Source organism: Dunckerocampus dactyliophorus, chromosome 18 (assembly GCF_027744805.1).
Source record: "Dunckerocampus dactyliophorus isolate RoL2022-P2 chromosome 18, RoL_Ddac_1.1, whole genome shotgun sequence".
Lineage (NCBI taxonomy): Eukaryota > Metazoa > Chordata > Actinopteri > Syngnathiformes > Syngnathidae > Dunckerocampus > Dunckerocampus dactyliophorus.
Window position 1 is genome coordinate 12,677,551 of NC_072836.1, and position 21,074 is coordinate 12,698,624.

The window sequence follows — 21,074 nt, forward strand, 5'->3', positions numbered from 1 at the left end:
TAGATATAATTCCGTCTGAACGGTATGCGACCTATATGTCATCGAAAGGTGTGTTTTGCCGTGCTTACCGAGACTTGGATAAAAGGTACCCGCTGATGTAGGAAAAAGCTCTTCATGTCATATGAAAATTATTTTTAAAAACTGTCAGTGGAGCGGCTCACGGCAATGTCCCAGCACCGACATATGTGGCTGGATGGCTCCGACAAGCTCCTCGGAACAGACGTCGCACCAAGTTCTCTGCAAACCGCCACATCCAAAATTCTTGCCCTCTTTTTTTCTTAAATCTGCTACGCAGGATCATTTGGTTAAGAAAATATTGACTCCCGTTGCAAAAAATCCTTGAAATTGCCACCAACACGCCGAGGAGAGCACACACACTGTAGCCATCTTTACTTCCGTAAGACAGTATCAGTGCTCCGGCTTTCTGAAACAACCTTCCATAAGAGATCAGGCAAGCAGATTCTGTCTTCAATTAAATCACGTTTAAAACACACTTTTACAGATATGATTTTACTGGGTCTAATTAAATTCCCAATTCACCCAAACCTATTCATCTAACTGTTTACATTCGCATCCTTTGACACTGTTGAATGTATTTGAGGTTTTTAATCTTGCTGATTTCCTGTACAGCAGTTTGTAACTGTTTGTGTTATATATATGTTATATAAATGTGCTATATAAATCATGTTTATTATCATTATTTATGATTATTTTACACTCCATTTTTAAAATTCAAATTAAGTGTTATCATATGTTATGACTTAATTGGAGAGTGAATTGTTTAAAATGACCATGGGTTGCGTCTAACTGCATGATCTCCATGTTGCAAACACAGTCATGTGGTGAGTTTTAGGGTTACCTGAACAGTCGGCAGAGCCATAGTGTGGTATCCGACAAGATCCGAGTAGTAAGCTTCCGAAGTCGCTCTCGGTCAAGCATGGAGATGTAGGCTGCCAGACTGTGCCCCAATAGTGCCATGTGACCTTGTTCACCCACATTCTGCATCCTCCTGGAGACACCAAACAGCCGTTTGCAAACAGCACTCCTATTGTTTTTTCTTCTATAAAATAAAATAATTTTTGTTTGGACGTTGTTTAGCTAAAACATATTTCCTTTGTTCTTGTTTTAAGTGGACTGCAGGCAGAGGCAGCTGTTGATAAAGGACTTGTGACTGACGTGTTGTTAATTTGATTCTCCAGACTGGCACAGAAATTTGGAGAGGAAGGAGTACAGAGGCAGATCCCCATCACATAAAATTTGCAGGCTTGGAAAAGCTATCCACTGCCCAATGTGTCAGTAACAGATATCAGCTAAAATTCAGAATAACCTCCTTATAACAGTAAGTGTCGATATCATGTAGAAAGTAGAGCTGCAATTAACTATTATTTTAATAGCCGAATAGGCAGCAATTATTTTTTTGATTTGTCGACTAGTCAAAGAATTATTGCCTTTATAATCTGCTGTCCACGTGTGAGTCTGCGACTTGATCCTAACTCATTGTCAAAACCTATAGAGTAAACTGTAAAAAAAGAAACAAAGTACCTATGAAAACGTTTTGCTTTATTACACAAAGTTAAAGGGTCCGTGGCATGATTCATCACCTTTGCTTAATTATGTTATACAGTATATTGTTTGTAATAATGTTCTACATTGTTTTATTTTTGAACGTGAACGGTAAATTCTCAAAAATTGATCAATCATGTCAGGGATTTTTGTCCCGTACTGCTAAGATTTTTCAGCTGCCATTATTTACCTCAAAAGGAACAAAAATGTAAACATGAACATTCCTTATGATAGTCAAAACATTAGCAGCCTGTTTTACTTACGTGAGTGATTTTTAATCTCTAACTTTACTGTTTCTCTTCACAGGACAAACACAGGCTAAAGTGGACATTGATTGCCTGTCAGTGTGCTTGGGTTTTGTATAGCATTAGCTGATAGAAACCCATCGTAGTTGGGAGGGCAAGGTGAGGAGCGGTTAGTAGCGGAGAGGAGGCGTGAAAAGGTATCTTTGGTAACTCTGCTTCTTGCTTCTGACTTGCCATTTTTTCCTTTCTACTTCTTGCCCTCATGTGTTTTCTTCTTCTGGATGCAACGGTGTCCAAACAGCAGCCCACAGCTTGTTTTTTTCAATGGGCCGCAGCACATTGTAAAAAAGAAACCCAACAACAACAGCACAAAAAAAGGGCAAAAAGATGTAATAATAGGTGTCAAGAAATTCCAATAACAAAATAATATTTACATTATAAAAAGTATCAAAACGACCCAGTATCCTTTGACTTCTCCATACGCGACGTTGTATTAAAGGCTGGAATATGCAACCCTGCATTAAAGGCTGGAATCTAAGTGACTCGTTGACAGTAACAAATCTCTGTTGACAAATTTTTGTAATCGACGAAGATTATGTTGACTAATCACTGCAGTCCTAGTAAAATGTCTAGAATCATATTTGAATTTTGCCACAAAAGAAAACGTTTCAATAAATTACCACTGTGCACTTGAGTTAGTTTAAAAACAAACATTAAATGGGACAACTGTAACAGACACACCAAGTCCTAATGATGCTATGTATTTACAAGTTAGTTAACTACTTACTGTGGGCTTGGTTTGTCTTCTCCCTCCTCCTTTTCATGGATGAGGCTGTGAACAAGGTGCAGTACCGTGGCAACATCCTGACCACTGCACAGGAGATAATACAATATCTCACAAAAACTTGTACATCCGCTCAAATTTCAGCAACCATTTAATTGGATCTTCTCAAGAGACAATACAGTCCTAGAAAATTTCAATTAGGAGATAACTTAAGTGTAGTCAGTGTACAGTACCTCACACCCCTACCACAGTTCTGCAAATATGTTATTATATCTTATCATGGGACAATAGTGAACAAATGACACTTTAAGACAATGTGACATTGACACATAATATGAGCTTCAGAGTATTTGTGTGCTATTTCAGGGTTTTTGTCAAAATTCAGACAATAACAAAAGTGACACTGATTCAAAATCAGAAATATGGCGTAATTTCCATGATATGCATTACATTCAAGATTTCCACTGATGTATTTTTTCTAGGGGGTTCACGACATCGATGCATCTATTTATATTCCTATGATCCAACTACATCAATCTGTGTACGGCAGGTTTCCATTCCGGACAGCATATATCAATTCTAACGTTGCTTCAAATGTAATCAATCAATTTAATCGATGCGAGGAAATAAAGCATTGGATTTAAGCATGGCAGGCTGTTTATGGATGTGTGGTTTTTTTAGTGCCTTTAATGATAAAGACTCGATAAAGACGTTGCTCGTCTCAGTCTGTGTCTTTGACGTCATCGTCGACGTCATTAATATTTAACTCATCTGTCCTTATTTGAAACTCCTTTAAAGTGACATTTATGGGGACAATATTCAAAGTAAGGACGTTTTGTACACCTCTACATGGTAGTTTATGGTCCAGTAGCAGTGACGCTTAGTGACGTCATCATCCAGCGAGGCATGTCCAGGTCAAAACATACGCGGAAGCAATAACTGGCACGCGCTTGCTGGTGGAAGGAGGAAGGAGGAGTGAGGAAAGGCTGGGAAGCCGTAATTTTTGTTGACCATTCGTTTTGTCACACATTTACACTCGCGTTTCTTATGTATTCTTCTTTTGCATTACCACATTTCCTTACACTGCTGCACACCGTCTGCCATCACTTCACATGCAAAGTACTGTATCTGTTCGCTCTCACGGTTTGGACTCATCATTATCAAAACTTATTATCATACACCCACCACACCACGGTATCCTGTTCAGTGTCTCCGTTAAGCGTGTCAAGACAGAGGATCCATCCCGACCCTCTCAGTGGCAAAAGGTACAATGAGGCCACATTACTTGCAAGTTGCTGCACCGTTCTTTCAAATAGCTGCTCTGATCAGGAGGATTATCAGCACAAAACGCCCCTGCTTCCATTGGCCAGTACAGGTGAGAAAGTTTCAACGCCTAATTGAAGACATACCACATACCACATTAATTTGCTGAGGAATTTGCATAATTAGAACTATTTATAGTTAACAATTAATTAATTAGTCAAGCTATACCAACCTCTGTTCATCCTGATTTTGTATTGCATTTTTAACAATTTTTTTGTACTCATTGATAATTTATTCTTACATATGTCAGCATATATGTCCCAACATATGTCCCAACTACAGGGAGCTACACTTCCCTTTGATCGGAGGTGCTAATGGTAGGAGAGGATTAGACCACAACTCCTCCCAGTCTTAGTGTAAGGAACCAATAGGAGGAGGGCATTGGCACACCTATTCCGCCCACTCTTACTGTATTTAAGGCCTAGGCTACCAGCACTTGTTAGTTCGCTGACGAAGCTCTTCGGATGAGGAGTGAAACGTCCGACACCTTCTTCACAGAAGTACAGATGACGTCTCAGGAAGCCTTTCCCTCATATGTCAGCATTATGAATCATTTATACCTGATTCCTGACCAAAAAACAATGGAAATCTAGGAAACTTCACCTGCACTGTCCAGTACCCAGGTATTGGCTGAATTTTGGCTAAAAAGTTATGGAATCGTTTCGGATGGTATCGTTCTAAATGAACCATCCATCCATCCATTTTCTATACCGTTTCTCCTCTTTAGGGTAGCGGGGGCATGCTGGAGCCTATCCCAGCTGACTTCGGGCGACAGGCGGGGTACACCCTGAACTGGTCGCCAGCCAATCAATATCATCTAATATCGGCAACCACGAATCGTGATACGAATTGAATCGTTAATAGAATGAATCGTTACACCCCTAATTTTTTCTAACAATACACTTTGGGGAACTACTGTTTTACATCATGTTTCAGCGGAAAGTGAAGTGTGTTACTCTGGTGCTAACTAACAATGCTTTGAAGAACACCGTGTTGAGTCTCACACTGAATTTGAAGCGGGGTCCATCCAGTAGCTTTGTTACATTTAAAATATGTCACCATTTTGGAGCATGTTTGTGTCAATTAAGGTCATTTTAAAGCATTTATCGTGCTAGATATAGATGATATAGCAATATACATTAAAGTCATACTTTATTTTAATATGCAAACTGGTTAAAAAGAAATAACTTCAATTATGCTTGCTGTCCCACACTTTTGGTCCCCCTTTCAGGAAACTCACCCAATTTTTTTTTTAACCTTCATAAAAAAAAGGTGAATAAATTAGAGCATTTTTTATGTAAATTTTACAACTGAAATTTCAATAAACAGTGCCTTGCTGTCATAAAATACACCATAATGTTCTATTTTCTATTACATTTTTCTTCATAAACTGAAAAAGAACAAGTGATACTTTATTTTAATGTGCAAAATGATTAGAAAATAACAATATCAGTTTTTGCTTGCTATGTTACACTTTTGGCACCCCTTCCGTAGAATATCCCTATTTTACATTGCATCCAATTGTCATTTTTTTTGTGTTTTCCCATGAAAAGATATAATACAATATCTGCAGAAATGTGAGCAGTGTACTCACTTTTAGGCAATACTGTGTAGCTTGGAATAGAGTACAGTGTTGAGTACGGCTGTCTTTGACTAACTTCATAATTAAATCTGATTCGTTAGATTTTGTCCTTTTGACCTTTAAACCTCTCAAAATGCTTCCACGCTTTGGATGATTTTTAGTCACCATTATGAACCAATAGGTCTATAAATGTTGACATTCTTCCCAGTGTTCAAAGTTAGTGTTCACCTAAGCTGCTTTGGATTGTGTCACTGAAGCGGGTGATTGTATTAATGCCTTCTGTTTAAACATACTTTAAACGCAAACACACCGGTGTTATGTTGTCCTCTTCGCCTCTAATGCTAAACTAATAAAGCATAGATAAAATTATTATTTTTGTTGCATTTACAGAACATGTAATTGTTTTTACTACAATTTACCATCAGTCTGGGACTCAAACGTGTATAGAAGATCATATAAGCAATAATCACTTGACTAGTCCACTAATCGTAAAAATAATTGCAGACTAGTCAACAATTAAAATAATCATTAGGTGCAAGCCTACTATTTACACCAGGGGTTTCAAACTCAATTGCACAAGGAGCCAAAAGTCAAAGCCGACTTTTGGTCACGGACCGAACTGGATTCTGGCATCCTAAGTAACAATGGTTGTGCAATTCATGCTCTATAAATACTGTGACCACCTTTAAGATTCTCACACCAGAAGAGTAGTTGATACCAGATAAACGGCTTGATTATGCAGATCGATGCAAGCACTTTGTTAAGGTCCGTGTTGCGGGCCAACTCAATGCTAATTTCCAAACAGTTCAACGAGCCGGATGAAATTTGAGTTTGACACATATGATTTAGACAATAATGAATTGATCATTTTCAGCGGGTAGTAATTTGTATTGTTATACAAGCTGTACATTGACTCCTGAACTGTAAAGTACATCAACGTTTCATTCATTCATTCTATAGTATTGTCCCTTGAGAAGATACAGTCATAAAACATGTTCAACCATAATTCAAACGCCTATAAACAATAGTTTCATTTCACTCCATGTCACTCACATCCGCAAATGAAAAGGTATGGGGATTTTTTTCTTCCAAGTTTAGTCCAACAATTACAAAAACATAAACACGCAAATATCAATACAAATAAATGATTGATTGATGATTGAAACTCAATAAATGTACCAAATTTGACATCAATGATGTCAATCACTTATCAGTCATATCACTTATTAGTCATCACTGTACGTAAAAAGTCTTCAGCAAGCATGTAAACATATTTGTGTTGTATCATGAGAGCAACACAATGGACTGTAATATTGTACATGTAATATTTGTTCCACCCCCAGTTTACCGTGCCAGTGCCAGTGTGTGTGTTTCTTACTCTGCCTGCAGGGGGGCAGGTATGCTTCTACTCAAGCGTGACGCCTCTGTCCCTCCTTCCAGCTCTCTTCATAGAAGAACACCACAAACACAGATGTTCAACTCACATGTATAACATATTGTGGCATTGTGTTCTATAGAATATGCTTTCTTATTTGGCATCATTTTTGGAGAAATGCAAACGCGTTGCATCCAAAAGTGGACGCACATGGAATCACTATTAGGCATGGGCCAGTATGACATTCTGACGGTATAACCTCGGGCAAAAATATCACAGTTTACAATTATAGCTCTAAAATGTGTTATTTTGAAATATCGTTATTGAAAAGAAGATAATTTTTTTTTTTCTGTTGAATAGTTATTTTTAAACAATATAATAAAACATGATGGAAGTGAAACATGTATTTAAAATAAACAACAATAAATAACTTAATTATTTCTCAATGAATAATAAATAAAATGCAGTTCTTAATGTACTGTGCCTGATGCTGCAACTCATGTCACAAGACAAATAGTTTTTGAGGAAGAAAAAAAACAAAAAATAAAGCAAAATGAAAATAAACGCAATCATTGGCTCAAAAAAGGTCACAACATAAATCTTTTTTTTTTTAACTCGTAATTTTACATTATTTCATAGCGTGGTGAATGTGCAGGTCAAAACTTGTCCAGAAGTCTTTTGGAGTTGTTTTGCTTTCATTTCCGGGTCATGTGATTGTTGTTAGCAACTGTTGCTAAGTGCTTGTTGATGTTGTTCAGTAGAGAGTAAACCGTAAACTTATCCTCGACTCCTGTCTCCTTCTGAATCATTTGCCGACCCTCAATGTGAGTAACACGACGACCGACAACGATGACAACAGCGTGGCCGTACCGGTGGAATGACGACACGTGTGCCTTCATCGAGTTCTGCCACATGGTGCTAATGCGCATACGTCTAACAAGGAAACCTGTTGTAAATGGAGTAAATCTTGTAAAAGCGCATCCTTTTTGAAGGACTCTTTAACGTGAGTACAATGTTTGCACTAAATAATGCTATATTTGTGTATTTCGTCATTTACTATGTTTTACGCTGCAACGTGTCAATACGTGTTTACAAGTGATTAAACGATGGCATTTGCAATTTATTAGGTTATGATTTTCACGTTAAATGTCGAAAATGCACTTTAGCAGTGTTATGTGCTTACACATTAGTTGGATACGCACTAAATCCATACGTTATGGGATGCAAAACGCTATAAAGGCACACATCTCGTCACACCGGCAGCGTTTGGTGCTAATGTGGCAGCTAACGTCGGCGCTAACTGTGCTGTGACAGTTAAGTTGCCCAACTTTTGGCGACACAGCTCATGCCCGTGGTTTCGAAGTCCATCGAAGCCCAGTTCCAACTGCGAGGAATAACACAGGACATGACAAAGTATAGGGCCAAATGTTAAATACAAAGAAGTACTTGTTACATCTTATGTTGTTTTGACTGAGAATTTTATATGTATAAGTTAAAGATTTTTTCTGTAAAAGCCTCAAAAAGAAAGGTGTAGAGGTTAATACTGCAGGCAAACCAACAGGCCGCCAACACGCATGTCCGTGGAATAGTCAGTCATACACAGAGGGAGACAGAGGAGCAGAGAGGTTGTTTCAGACGCATTTTCTTTTATGCATTGGCAACTTCCGTATGCTCTGTGATGTCATTTTCACTTTGGTTCGTGTCTTTTGCCCATGTAGTGTTCACGGCGGAATGCTTTGCACTGAGTGGCACCAGCGCTCTTTTAAAATACATTTTAGAAGCTTTTAGAGAAATCTGAGCTGGTAGAAATAGCAGAATCTAAAAACAATGTTTCCAACCCAGAAGACAGTATTTTGGTTTGGAATATTTGAGTTACGTCACATAATTCACAAAAGCTGCTCAATCGGATCCTTTCTTTGTGCATGTTTTTACTTGCGTGCTTTCTTGGTGATGGTAAGTGTTGCATTTTACCAGTTGGTCATTTAAGTAGATGTTTGTTCCTTTCAGCTTGCTGCTCTGTCTCAGAAATGCATTGTTTTTTTGTTGGTAAACTACTGATGGGGTGTTGATATTAAAATATAACTTAATGATGAAACATGATTTTAAAAAGATCCATTTTCTCTTTAATTGTCTTAAAATGATCTTTACAAAAACGTGTCTTATATTTATGGTCTATATTTGGATCAATAATCTACAAGTATAAAGTTAAAGAAAAGGGTTGATGTAGATAATGTCAATGTAAAGCAGTGTCAAGGAGCGACCAGTAGGGGTGTCACGATACATTCAGCCCACGAGACGAGACACTTCTGAGTGGGAACTTTTTGTGTACAGTGGTATGAAAAAGTATGTGAACCTTTTGGAATTTCTCACATTTCTGCATAAAATCACCATCAAATGTGATCTGATCTTTGTCAAAATCACACAAATGAAAAAAACGTGTCTGCTTTAAATAAAACCACCCAAACATTTATAGGTTTTCATATTTTAATGATAGCATGCAAACAATGACAGAAGTAACTCAACCATCACATTTAATATTTTGTGGCCCCCCCTTTGGCAGCAATAACTTCAACCAGACGCTTCCTGTAGCTGCAGATCAGTCTGGCACATCGATCAGGACTAATCATGGCCCATTCTTCTCTACAAAACTGCTGCAGTTCAGTCAGATTCCTGGGATGTCTGGCATGAATCGCTGTCTTGAGGTCATGCCACAGCATCTCAATGGGGTTCAAGTGTGGACTTTGACTTGGCCACTCCAGAACGTGTATTTTGTTCTCCTGAAACAATTCTGAAGTTGATTTACTTCTGTGTTTTGGATCATTGTCTTGTTGCAGCATCCATCCTCTTTTTAGCTTCAACTGCCTGACAGACGGTCTCAGGTTTTCCTGCAAAACATCCTGATAAACTTTTGAATTCATTTTTCCATTAATGATTGCAAGTTGTCCAGGCCCTGAGGCAGCAAAACTGCCCCTAACCATGATGCACCCTCCACCATGCTTCACGGTGGGGATGAGGTGTTGATGTTGGTGAGCTGTTCCATTTTTCCTCCACACGACGTTGTGTGTTCCTCCCAAACAATTCAACTTTGGTCTCATCAGTCCACAAAAAATTTGCCAAAACTTCTGTGGAGTGTCCAAGTGCCTTTTTGTGAACATTAAACGAACAACAATGTTTTTTTTTTAAGACAGCAGTGGCTTCATCTGTGGAGTCCTCCCATGAACACCATTCTTGGCCATTGTTTTACATATAGTTGATGTGTGCACAGCGATATTGGACTGTGCCAGTCATTTCTGTAAGTCTTTAGCAGACACTCTAGGGTTCTTTTTTACCTCTCTGAGTATTCTGCGCTGAACTCTTGGCGTCATCTTTGGTGGACAGCCACTCCTTGGGAGAGAAGCAACAGTGCCAAACTCTCTCCATTTGTAGACAACTTCTCTGACTGTCGATTGATGAACATCCAGACTTTCAGAGATGGTTTTGTATCCTTTCCCAACTTTATACAAATCAACAATTCTTGATCGCAGGTCTTCAAACAGCTCTTTTGAGCAAGCCATGGTGCACATCAGACAATGGGCCTCATTCACGAACATCTTCTTAAAAGTCTTCTTAAGAACTGTACTTAAGAAGGCGCAAGTTGGAAACTGCGCCACATTCACGACACGTTCTTAAGTAGGGATAATCGTTCACACCGGTGTTCTTAGGTTGATGAATGCCAACTGCGATGCACGTGCATGTAAGGCCTTATTTGCATAGGTCACCGCCTATTATTTCCTATATAAGGTCAAAAATGTGCCGTGCGCAACAGGCAGCTGGAGGCGGAGATGGCAACGCGCAAGGGCAAGACTGAGAAGCATCCAAAAAGAGTCGGCATGGAGCACCATTGCAGGAAACATAAATGCCGTTTCCACGGAGAAACGCGCCACCGCAGAGGTTAAAAAGTGTTTTGACTTAAAATAGACTAAAAAAAAAAAAAGATTGGACTGCACCGGAGGGATCTGGAGGAAACGGGAGGCGGGCCATCAATCAGAAACCAAACCATTTCGGAAACTCTAGAAAATATTTACACAATCATGATGGAAAAATAAAGTCAAAATACATAGTTTGTGTGTGACAATTTATTTTTTCTGTGGTTACATTTGATTAGACGCTGCCTAATTAATACAGCAGCCCCGTGCTCTGGCTCAAGACGTGGCTGGAGGCACATGTCGTTATCTTGGGGTGCTACGTGCACAATAGGCACACCACGTTTCATTGCGATGTTATTCTGATGATCCTGCACACCTGCAAGAACAGAGATGGAAGCCTGAAGCCTGAAGAGGGACATCAAATATTCGTCGCTTTCAGCAAATAAATCTAATGCTCCCTATACATTCTCTCTCTGTGCAGCGCACGTCCAGCCAGCTACTTTTTTTTTTTTGATGAATTGGGATTTGAATATATATTTATCGATGGAGTATATTTTAGTTGTTTTGATGATAAATAATTGTTGGGATATTTTATTTGCACTACATTTTTTGGGATCAGGTTGCAAAATCCACCATGAGGGCGATTGCGCATTGAAAGTGCAAGCTTTGCTTGTGCGTAAGAGTCCTCCTGAGCGTTCGTAGAATTTGTTCTTAGATCTAAGAACTGTGAGTTGAGAACACGTTTCGTGAATGCCAAAAATCTTACTTTAAGAACTCATTTGTGAGTAAGAACGTTTCGTGAATGAGGCCCAATGCTTCTCATCAAGACAATTCTTACCAGGTGTGTGTTTTATAGTGGGCAGGGCAGCTTTAAACCACTCATCAGTGATTGGGCACACACCTGACTTTGTTGTTGGTAATTGTTTGGTAAAATTGGTTTCAATTGCTCTTTAGGTCTCCTGAGGCAGAGGGTTCAGTTACTTATTCCTCCCCCTTCTGTCATTGTTTGCATGCTATCCTCATAAAATATGAAAACCTATAAATGTTTGGGTGGTTTTAGTTAAAGCAGACACTGTTTTTTCATCTGTGTGATTTTGACAAAGATCAGCTCACATTTGATGGTGATTTTATGTACAAATGTGAGAAATTCCAAAAGGTTCAGATACTTTTTCATATCACTGTAACTTGCACCTTCTCCAGTCCCGGAAAAAGTGACAAAAACTGTAATGAACAGTAACTAGTTCAACAATCGAGCACACAATTTACACAGGAAATATGTCTTTCAATGTTAATTTTTCACAACGAAAATAACAAAATTACCGTGTTTTGGTGTAATGAGCGCTTTAACATCGCAGTAGCTTTTAAAACTCTGGCAAAACAAAATGTCACAATGTCACGAGTGACACTGGGAACACAGTGCAGGACGATTCCAAGGTTTATAGTGTGCGTAAAGCACTTAATGTGTGGTTCCAATCCTGCCTCGCACACGGCCACTCCCAAATTACGTGTATTATCATTCACGGTAGCAATGTAGCTAAGTTCACAGTCTGATAGACGTCTCGCTACCCTCGTCCCACGAGACAGCTTTTCTCTAAACAAAAAAAACACCCCTAATGACCAGTGAGGCAACCACTGGATAACAAAGTCTAGGGCTGTGTTTCCCAACCTGAATTGAGAAAAGGCACATAACATGAGAAAAATCTCACAGCATACCACCAAACAAAAATGATGTATGAATGTCAACAGGTAGCTACCCTGGTTGATTGTCGAACTTCTGCCATGGAGTGGAAGAGGATTTAATTGTTGTGCCTGTCACCAAAGGTGGCTGGCATAGACAGATAAACTCATAATAGTGGTGTCATGAGATTAAAACATGATGAGACTTCTCATTTGGAGAAAAGCTGTCTCGTGAGAACAGGGCAGACTGAACTACAGTATAGCATTGCTACTATGAATGATAATACAGTAATATGGAAGTGGCAATGTGCAAGACATTTTTGGAGCGCACATGAATTGCTTTGCACACACTTTAAACCCTGCAATCTAACCTACCTTGGTTTTTATCAGGATTTATCAGGTCAAAACACGCAAATGTTCGGACATGTCTGCACCCTTAATCATCTTTAATATTAATCACCATCAATACTAATGGCAGCACCGGGTCTGCTCGGAGCAGGTGTCGACTATATCCACCACGGCAGCCACAGCAAGTGGCTCCCTCCACTTTATACTCTGGTTCTCCTGGAGTGTGTGTCCAACATGAAGTCGAAATGTGGCGACCCTAACTCCGCTTCAAAACACGCCTCATATGTAGAGGAGAACCGTGTTGACAATTTAGCGGCATGGTGGCTGTGTTTAGAAAGCAGGGGTGTGCATTAAACGTGAAAAGCAGGAAGTGTTTCTTGTATCGTGCATTTATTCGGTAATTAAATACAAGCCTTCCACAAAGGTGAAGTATCCCCCGCGCAGGATCTCCACCTCTGATTGTGGAGCAGACACACTGGCAGTACCTGTCTTCCTGGTGAAACATGCATGGGTGTCCAAAGTGTGGCCCAGGGGCCATCTGTGGAACATGGCTCATTGCAGAAATAAAATAATAAGACAGTATGAATTGCCGTTGGGAAAATACATGCCACTCGTCCTGTCACCATAGTCAATAAATCAATTAAACGCACAAACTATATAATTTTTCCGGCCTTGATATGACATGTCCATACGTGTTTGTTTTCGTCCTCCCTCTCTCTGTCTCTCTATCAAACAGGCTGGATGACAAAGGTTTCCATGCATCTGTCTCAATACCTGGGCACGCTGGTTCTATCGTAGAATCAACGCAGTGAGCAAGCCCTCCTGTCAGTCATTCAGTCTCTTTGTCCCAGTGAGGAGGCACGCTACGTGTTATGTTATGTTATGTTTTAGCGAGTGCGCTTCAGTGCACTTCTTGCTAGCTGTGTGTGTGTCGTCTGCTACACGATCAAATACTTTCTTTGTGCCTGTTGTCTATAAAACACGATCTGTTGTCAATTTGGTGACATGGAAAGGTTTGTAACAAACACAATTAAATAAATAATACAAAACGGTGGAAGTTACGTTTCAGTGATTCCCAAAGTATACTCTGGAAAACACAGCCAGAAGAGCCATCCAAAACTGCTTTCAGGTCTCACTTCCCAATGCGCGAACCTCATTATCTGACGCGTTGGCATCGTTTAACACGAGAACACAACATTGTGACAACATTTGTAGGTCAGAAAAGACGAAAAGCATAATACGTCCCCTTTAAGTGAAATTGGATCATTTCTCAGCAGCATGGTGGTTGGAAATCACTGGTCTACAGTACAGGTGAATTAGAAGCTGTGTTATTGGAGCTGTCAAGCAACAATGTGAAAGGAAACAAGCAATTTGCTTTCTGTGTGCACGTAGCTGAACACACTCATCTCACCTCTGTTCATCTCCCAAGATCCTCATGGCTTCAGTCAGATTCTTGTCCACTTGAATCAATGTGGAGTCCATCATCAAAGGTGTGTGTGGGCTGGGAAAACATCAAATACATTAGGCAGTACCACAGGACTGCAATTTATGTGTGGCATGGCGGGTTGCAGAGGTGAGGAAATGACAAAAATGATGTAATTGTGTAATTTGTAGAATTTGCTGTGATGCATATGCAAAAAGTAAGTAAAGACTATGAAAAGCAAATGTTTAAAACTACAGATGAACTTCTATGTGGCTAAACAAACAAGATGGCTCCGCCTGTGGGTTCTTTTAGATGGTGCAGGGGCACACAGCAGTACTTACTGCTCATTGAGAAGAGCAATATGCGCTTTCATGTTAAGAATCTCCAAAAGTCTCCACTAGATTTGTTGCAAGACTCTTCTTTTGGAAAAAAAAAAAAAAGGTATCTAGAGGGGTCTGATTACTCGCTAAATTTCACAACTTGCTAAGTTGGCAACACAGAGCCCTCTTGCTTCGTCGTCTTATTCTCTGGCCGACCAGGAGTCTGATCTATAAAACTTGCATACACACAAAACAGTGCCGAAAAGTTGCATACAGTATATCCCATGCTAAGTATGTGAGCTATAAAAACACAACCTGACGTGAGAATGCGCGCACCAGTCTGCCAACTTTTTGGAGACACGGCAAAAAAAAGAAGACGTACTTGTTACGTGGTGAAGTGAAGATCACACAGTTATTGACTTAGAAGAACATTTGTGAAAAATGTTGCTATTTTAAAATGCACTGACAGATATAATTTATTAATCAAATGTAATATCCTATATTGTATGTGCTTGGGCCGCATGTTGGCCACACAGTCAGGAGATCAGGAGGGTTCAAATGTCCGCTTGGGCATCTCTGTGTTTACAAACGAGTTTGCATGTTTCCCCCTTGCACGCGTGGCTTTTCTCATTTTCTCCATGTAATCCAGTTTCTTCCCACATTCCAAAAACATGCATGTTAGCTTAATTGGTGACTCTAAATTGTCCATAGGTATGAATGTGAGCGTGAATGATTGTTTGTCTATATGTGCGATTGTCTGGCGACCAGAAAATGGATGGACATATGAGTACTGACTGTAAAGAGATTGATAGTTGTGGTAGCAGTCCCGAAGTGTCATACACATCATTTCGTATAAGTGTATTAGTATCCTGACAAAAAGAAACATAAAAAAAAATCATGCAGCGCTTGGATATTTCATCATTTTAATTCATCATTGAAAATATTATGTATTTGATAATCATTATTATAATAAACAAACATCAAGTTATCAATGAAATAATGATAAGGGTTTAAGATTACAAGATACAGCGGCAATATGTCGGGTTGTGAACGATAAACTGATGCAACCAGATATCCGGTTTGACAAGCGAGCGATACGTCGGTGTCTGTGGAAGCCTCCTTGATTGATAAGAATCAGCCATAAATCCTGAGATCAATCGATATATGTATGTAGCGACATACAACAGGTTTCGCAAGACAAGCAATCGGTTGACAGTGCGTTTCTTAAAGTGAGAGCCTGGACTATCGGCGAAAAGATTGTTGCGTATGCGCCGTAGTTTACCATGACTGAAGACGACAATGGATGTAAATACAGTGGTTTGAAAAAGAGTTTGCCCCCTCCCTAATTTCTTATTTTTTTGCAAGTTTGTCACAATTAAATGTTTCAGATCATCAAACAAATTGAAATATTAGTCAACGACAACACAACTGAATACAATATGCAGTTTTTAAATGAAACTTTATACAGGGCCACATAGGTTTGGATTTTTTTCTCCCTTAATAATAAAAAGATGAATTTTAAAAACTGCATTTTGTGTTCAGTTGTGTTGTGTTGTGTTGTCCACAGCGGACGAAGACGAGAGACTCCCGCGTCGCATCTGCACTTGTAAACACTCTGGAACACCTGCACAACAACGGACATGCAGAGATACGACGGGAAAGAAAGTAACGCTGAGCGATTGTGAGGTTTGATTTTTTGAGGAGCCATTTTTGTGATGCAAATGTATTACTCTTTTGAATGCATATTATTCTGAGAAGCCAAACTCTGTACCAGCTAACCGGAACTACATTCCTCATCACCAAAATCCAACCAGAACTCGTCTCACGGGACGAAGTGGGGGGCAAGTCCCCTTTGATGCACTGTTGCTGATGAGGATGTCATACAACTTCATGTAAAAAAATCCAAACTATCCCTTTAAGGTCAGTGTTCATGACTCGATCATAAGAAAGACATTAGGGGTAAAGACAAAAAGGACATTAAGGCTTGTGTCAATTTTGCCAGAAAACATCGTGATGATCCCCAAGACCTTTGGGAAAACACTCTGGTGGTCTCGAGAAAAAAAAAAACAAACCTCAAGCTGAAACAAACTTGCCTTCTGCATCAGGGCAATGATCCAAAACAAACTAGCAAGACCACCTCTGTAACGGCTGAAGAAAAACAAAATGAAGACTTTGGAGTGGCCTACTCAAAGATCCTATTGAGACGCTGCGGCATGACCATAAATAGGCGCTTCATGCTCGAAAACCCTCACCCAATGTGGCTGAATTACAACAATTCTGCAAAGATGAGTGGGCCAAAATTCCTCCCCAGCACTGTAAGAGACTCATTGCAAGTTATCGCAAATGCTTGATTGCAGTTGTGGCCCAACCAGTTATTAGGTTTCGGGGGCAATCACTTTTTAACACAGGGCCATGTAGGTTTGGATTGTTTTTCTCCCTTAATAACAAAAATTTTCACTTAAAAGCTGCATTATGGGTTCAGTTGTGTTGTCATTGACCATTATTTAAATTTGTTTGATGATGTGAAACATTTAAGTGTGACAAAAATGCAAAAAATAAAAAATAAAAAAATCAGGAAGGGGGCTAACACTTTTTCACACCAATATTTATTAGTTTTGTTGTTTTGCAATAAATGTCACGGTTTGTAAAAATATGGGCCTTTTATTTTTTTAAAAAGGTGTTCTGAAGTAGGCAATATAACACTGAAATAATGAAGAAAAGTGTGCACCTTAGTTTGTGGTTGGAAACATTTATTATTTACAATTTCAGTATCTTATACGGCTATGTCACCGCCAGCAAGCGGGCGATGATGTAATGAGAAACAAGTGGTGTCCCATTTCTTAGTGGCTTCTTCCCCCCTAAGTTTTAAGTGTAGGGGAAGGGGTGAGAGAAGGGGTAAGACAAACTCTAAATCTAACAAAGCCTTACTCTGCTTTGTATCAAAGCCTGGTTTTAGTCTGTAGTTTCAGAAACCTCTGGAATTATTTTAATGGTTCAAAATGTTAATTAAAAAACTGTATTCCAAACCCTGTTGCCGGCTACAGCTTTGGTCTTAATGGCTTGAAAAAGTCATTTGGGAAATTTAAAACTTGAACAGCCCATGTCTGAATTAGACAGTACTTAATGTTGCTGGTGTCGTTACATAACGATAATGTAATGGAAGTTGACAGTACTAAAACATATAAAAGGAGAAAAGGTTTTGCATATAAATATACATAAAATATAAATCCCCCTTTGGATCTCACAATTTATGTTGGGAAAAGCAGTAGACCACGTATGTCAATGTGGAAGGTATGAAGAGGATGGGTGTTGTAGAGTGGTTTAGGACTGTACAGTACACAGACCTGAAGTGCTGAGTTCAATACTGCTGTAACAAGGGCGTGACTCTCGCACATTCACTGTTTACTTTGAATTGCATTGTTACATATTTATTTTAGGATTCTTTAACGTAATACAAAAGGGGGTCATTAAGAATAAAAACTATTACCTGCCCTAACTTTAACAGTCATTTTAATAATACTATCTATGTATAGAAGATTAAAAACAGTACTTTGCTATGTACAATACAACCTAAGAGCATAATGATATTTACCTTTACTTTTTGACAGGTGCGCTGCAGCTGCTATTGTTATGTCAGCAGCTGCGATTGCGTTTGTTGTTCCAGCGTGAATTACCACGTCAAGGCGGAGAGAGTATTATAATAAAAAATGTGGAAATTAACGTTTGAGTCTCTTTACTATGTAACATGCTAGCATGTGCGCTGTCTGACAGGTGAATGACACAGGCGGCTAGCTAGCAACACATTAAGCTCTTCTTACCCTTCAACTACTCCAATGACGGCCTCCCACAGACGACAACGGAAGGAGCCTAAGGCAAAGAAATTCCACCAAATCTCGTCATAGAGCCTGGATGGAATAAAGTCTAACTGTTGACTCAAATAAGTTGTTTCCTTCTCTGTTCTGTGGGGACAGTTTACTTCCTGGTAGAGATGTGCGAGTTATGAACGAGTCGTTCAAATTTCGAGAGTTTTTCCACTGTAAGGAACTCAAGGGTACTTTAACTCCTTCACTTACTCACCCTGCTCCTGCTAGACAAATTTAAAAAATGAAACCAGGTATGATGTCACTAATTGCGCAACGGCTCCTCCAACTACGTTTGAATAAATGTATTAGCACACCCAAAAACACTCGAGTTTCACTAAATAACGGGTCCTCCACAAAGACTCGACAAGTGTCAGTGACTCACGGGTGCTCGTAGAGCAGAAACAGCTCGGCTGACGAAATTGGCTGCATATACAGTACGTGAGAGTTTCTGCGCATGTACGCTGTTTCCCTTTACCCGATCCATTTCAGTGAGTGTTTCATAAGAGCTCGAGTCAGTAAAAGGAATCGAGTTTCCCATCACTACTTCCTGGTATAGCTCGACGTGCTTTCCACGCTGGCAATGCTGACGTCACGTCTGAAAAAGACAGTCAAGCGGACCGATAATAATAAATGCATTTTATTTGTAAGCGCCTTTCAAGGAAACTCAAGGACAGTGTACATAGACCCAGTTAAAAGCAGCACACACATCATTTTTTTTTTAAAATAGAGAATTAGATGTCCTGAATAAGTGGGTTTTGAGTGTGGATTTGAAAAGAGGAAGAGAGACTATGTTGCGGATGTCCGCTGAGGGAGAGTTCCAAAGTTTGGGAGTAGAGTGGCTGAAAGCTCTGCAACCCATGGTGCTGAGGCGAGCAGGTGGGACGGTCAGGTGAACGGAGGAGGAGGATCTGAGGGAGCGGTGGCAACGTTGAGAAGATCGGAGAGGTGTGTGTGCGAGCTTGTGGATGGCCTTGAATTTTATACAGTAGGATTTTGAATTAAATTCTAGATGTGACAGGGAGCCAATGGAGGTGCTGCAGGATGGGGGTGATGTGATGAAACGAAGGGTTTCTGGTGATGATGGCGGCTGAATTCTGAACCATTTGACGCTTATTATGGAGGGATTTGTGAGGGAGGGAAAGAGAGAGTTAAGTAATCTATTAGAGAGGTAACCAGGCTGTGAACAAGAATAGAGGTAGCATGGGGGCTGAGGGAGGGGCATAGGCGATTGATGTTGGGTAGATGGAAGTATGCAGACCGGGTCATGTTATTGATGTGGGAATGGAATGACAGGACTTCTGTTTTTTAACAGTTGAGTTTAAGGAAATTTGAGGTGAGCCGGGATTTGATTTCAGTTAAGCAGGTGGTGAGGGAGGATGGAGGGAGCATGGAATTTGGTTTGCTCGAGAGGTATAGCTGGGTGTCATCCAAGCAATGGAAACGGATGCTGTATTTACGGAAGATATTGCAGAGAGGGAGAAGATAGATGATAAAAAGGAGGGGTCCTAGGACAGAGCCTTGAGACACGCCTGTAGTTACAGGGGAGGACTGGGAGCTGTGGGACTTGAGCTGGATGAACTTGAGTGATGTCACAGATGGAATGATGATGTGTATGTAAATGGGTACATGTCTAACTAATCCTCTTAATGGGCTATTATGGCACTGGGGTTTCATTTTGGAATTAACCCTGCCAATAAACCAAATCAATTATGATTAAAAACGTTCAAGAATCAAGAATTTGCTGTGTTGTTTGCACAAACTCTATGTGTGCGTGTGTGTGCGCAGGTGTGTGTGTGTGTGCCTAAAGTCCGGCATCTCCAAAAAAATCACATGAAACATGACACACAGCGTTGCAGAGGATTACAAATGATCATACTAATACAAATAACATGCAAGTCTCCCGTTTTCACTGGGAAAGGGAAAAAGTCAAGGAAAACAAAAAGAAAGACAAAAACAAAAATAATTAACATAAATAAGTGTTAAAAGAATACAATGGATATGTGAATAAGTAGATGAAATAAGAATAAATATAAATGATACATTTTTAGAAAATAAGACAAATTAAAGAAATTATAAATAAATTAATAACTAAGCAAACAATAGTAGAAAAACTGACAGAAGCTTGTGATGAAGGAAAAGTAAGGAAAAACTGTCAAAAAATAAAAGATAAAACATTGTAAAAATGGATATGTGAATAATAACAGCAAATAAAATGAGAATAAAGAGAAAGTAAAATAAATATAAATAAATACATAAAAATAAATACAGGTGTAAAAAACTTAAATGCACTTAGGACACATCTGTTGTAAGCTATAAAGGATGGCACATTTTTCTTGGCTTTTCATGATTCACATTTTTGTCGTAAGATAATGTTTCCTGTGTTCATAATCATTCATTCATAAGTATAATACGTAGTGTATACCAAAGTTTTGGCAGTATTCTGTATGTAGTTTCAGGTCCAGGAGAGCAAGCACATTTTCTATTTGGGGTTTGAGCTGAAAACATTTGCTACGTGTTGTTTATTTGATGAAACTTGCGACAAGATGGAACGATCCACAGAGTCTGAAACAAGGTTACTGTGATACTCCACCCCAGACCAGGATTGTCGTACCTGATCATCTTGTTGATCCTGTTGGCATCAGCTGCTCTCAAACCGCAGGACTCAT

The 21,074-nt window shown here is 39.5% G+C and overlaps 1 protein-coding gene across 4 annotated transcripts in view; it reads right to left on the minus strand.

Moving 5' to 3' along the window:
* The window catches only part of pdxdc1 (pyridoxal-dependent decarboxylase domain containing 1), a 53,406-nt gene extending 34,876 nt beyond the window's left edge, over positions 1-18,530 (minus strand). Inside the window, exons 1-5 of one of the 4 annotated variants that reach the window (XM_054759078.1) lie at positions 18,364-18,530; positions 14,214-14,303; positions 6,876-6,941; positions 2,596-2,679; positions 860-1,009 (exon numbers count right to left, since the gene is read on the minus strand). In XM_054759078.1, coding sequence (XP_054615053.1) covers positions 860-1,009; positions 2,596-2,679; positions 6,876-6,941; positions 14,214-14,287 — 374 coding nt within the window. In that variant the 5' untranslated portion in view covers positions 14,288-14,303; positions 18,364-18,530. Of the gene's footprint in view, positions 1-859; positions 1,031-2,595; positions 2,680-6,875; positions 6,942-14,213; positions 14,304-18,363 lie in introns of all 4 variants that reach the window. The other 3 variants (XM_054759077.1, XM_054759080.1, XM_054759079.1) reach the window with 3 other exon arrangements.
* Between the last annotated feature and the right edge of the window lie 2,544 nt (positions 18,531-21,074).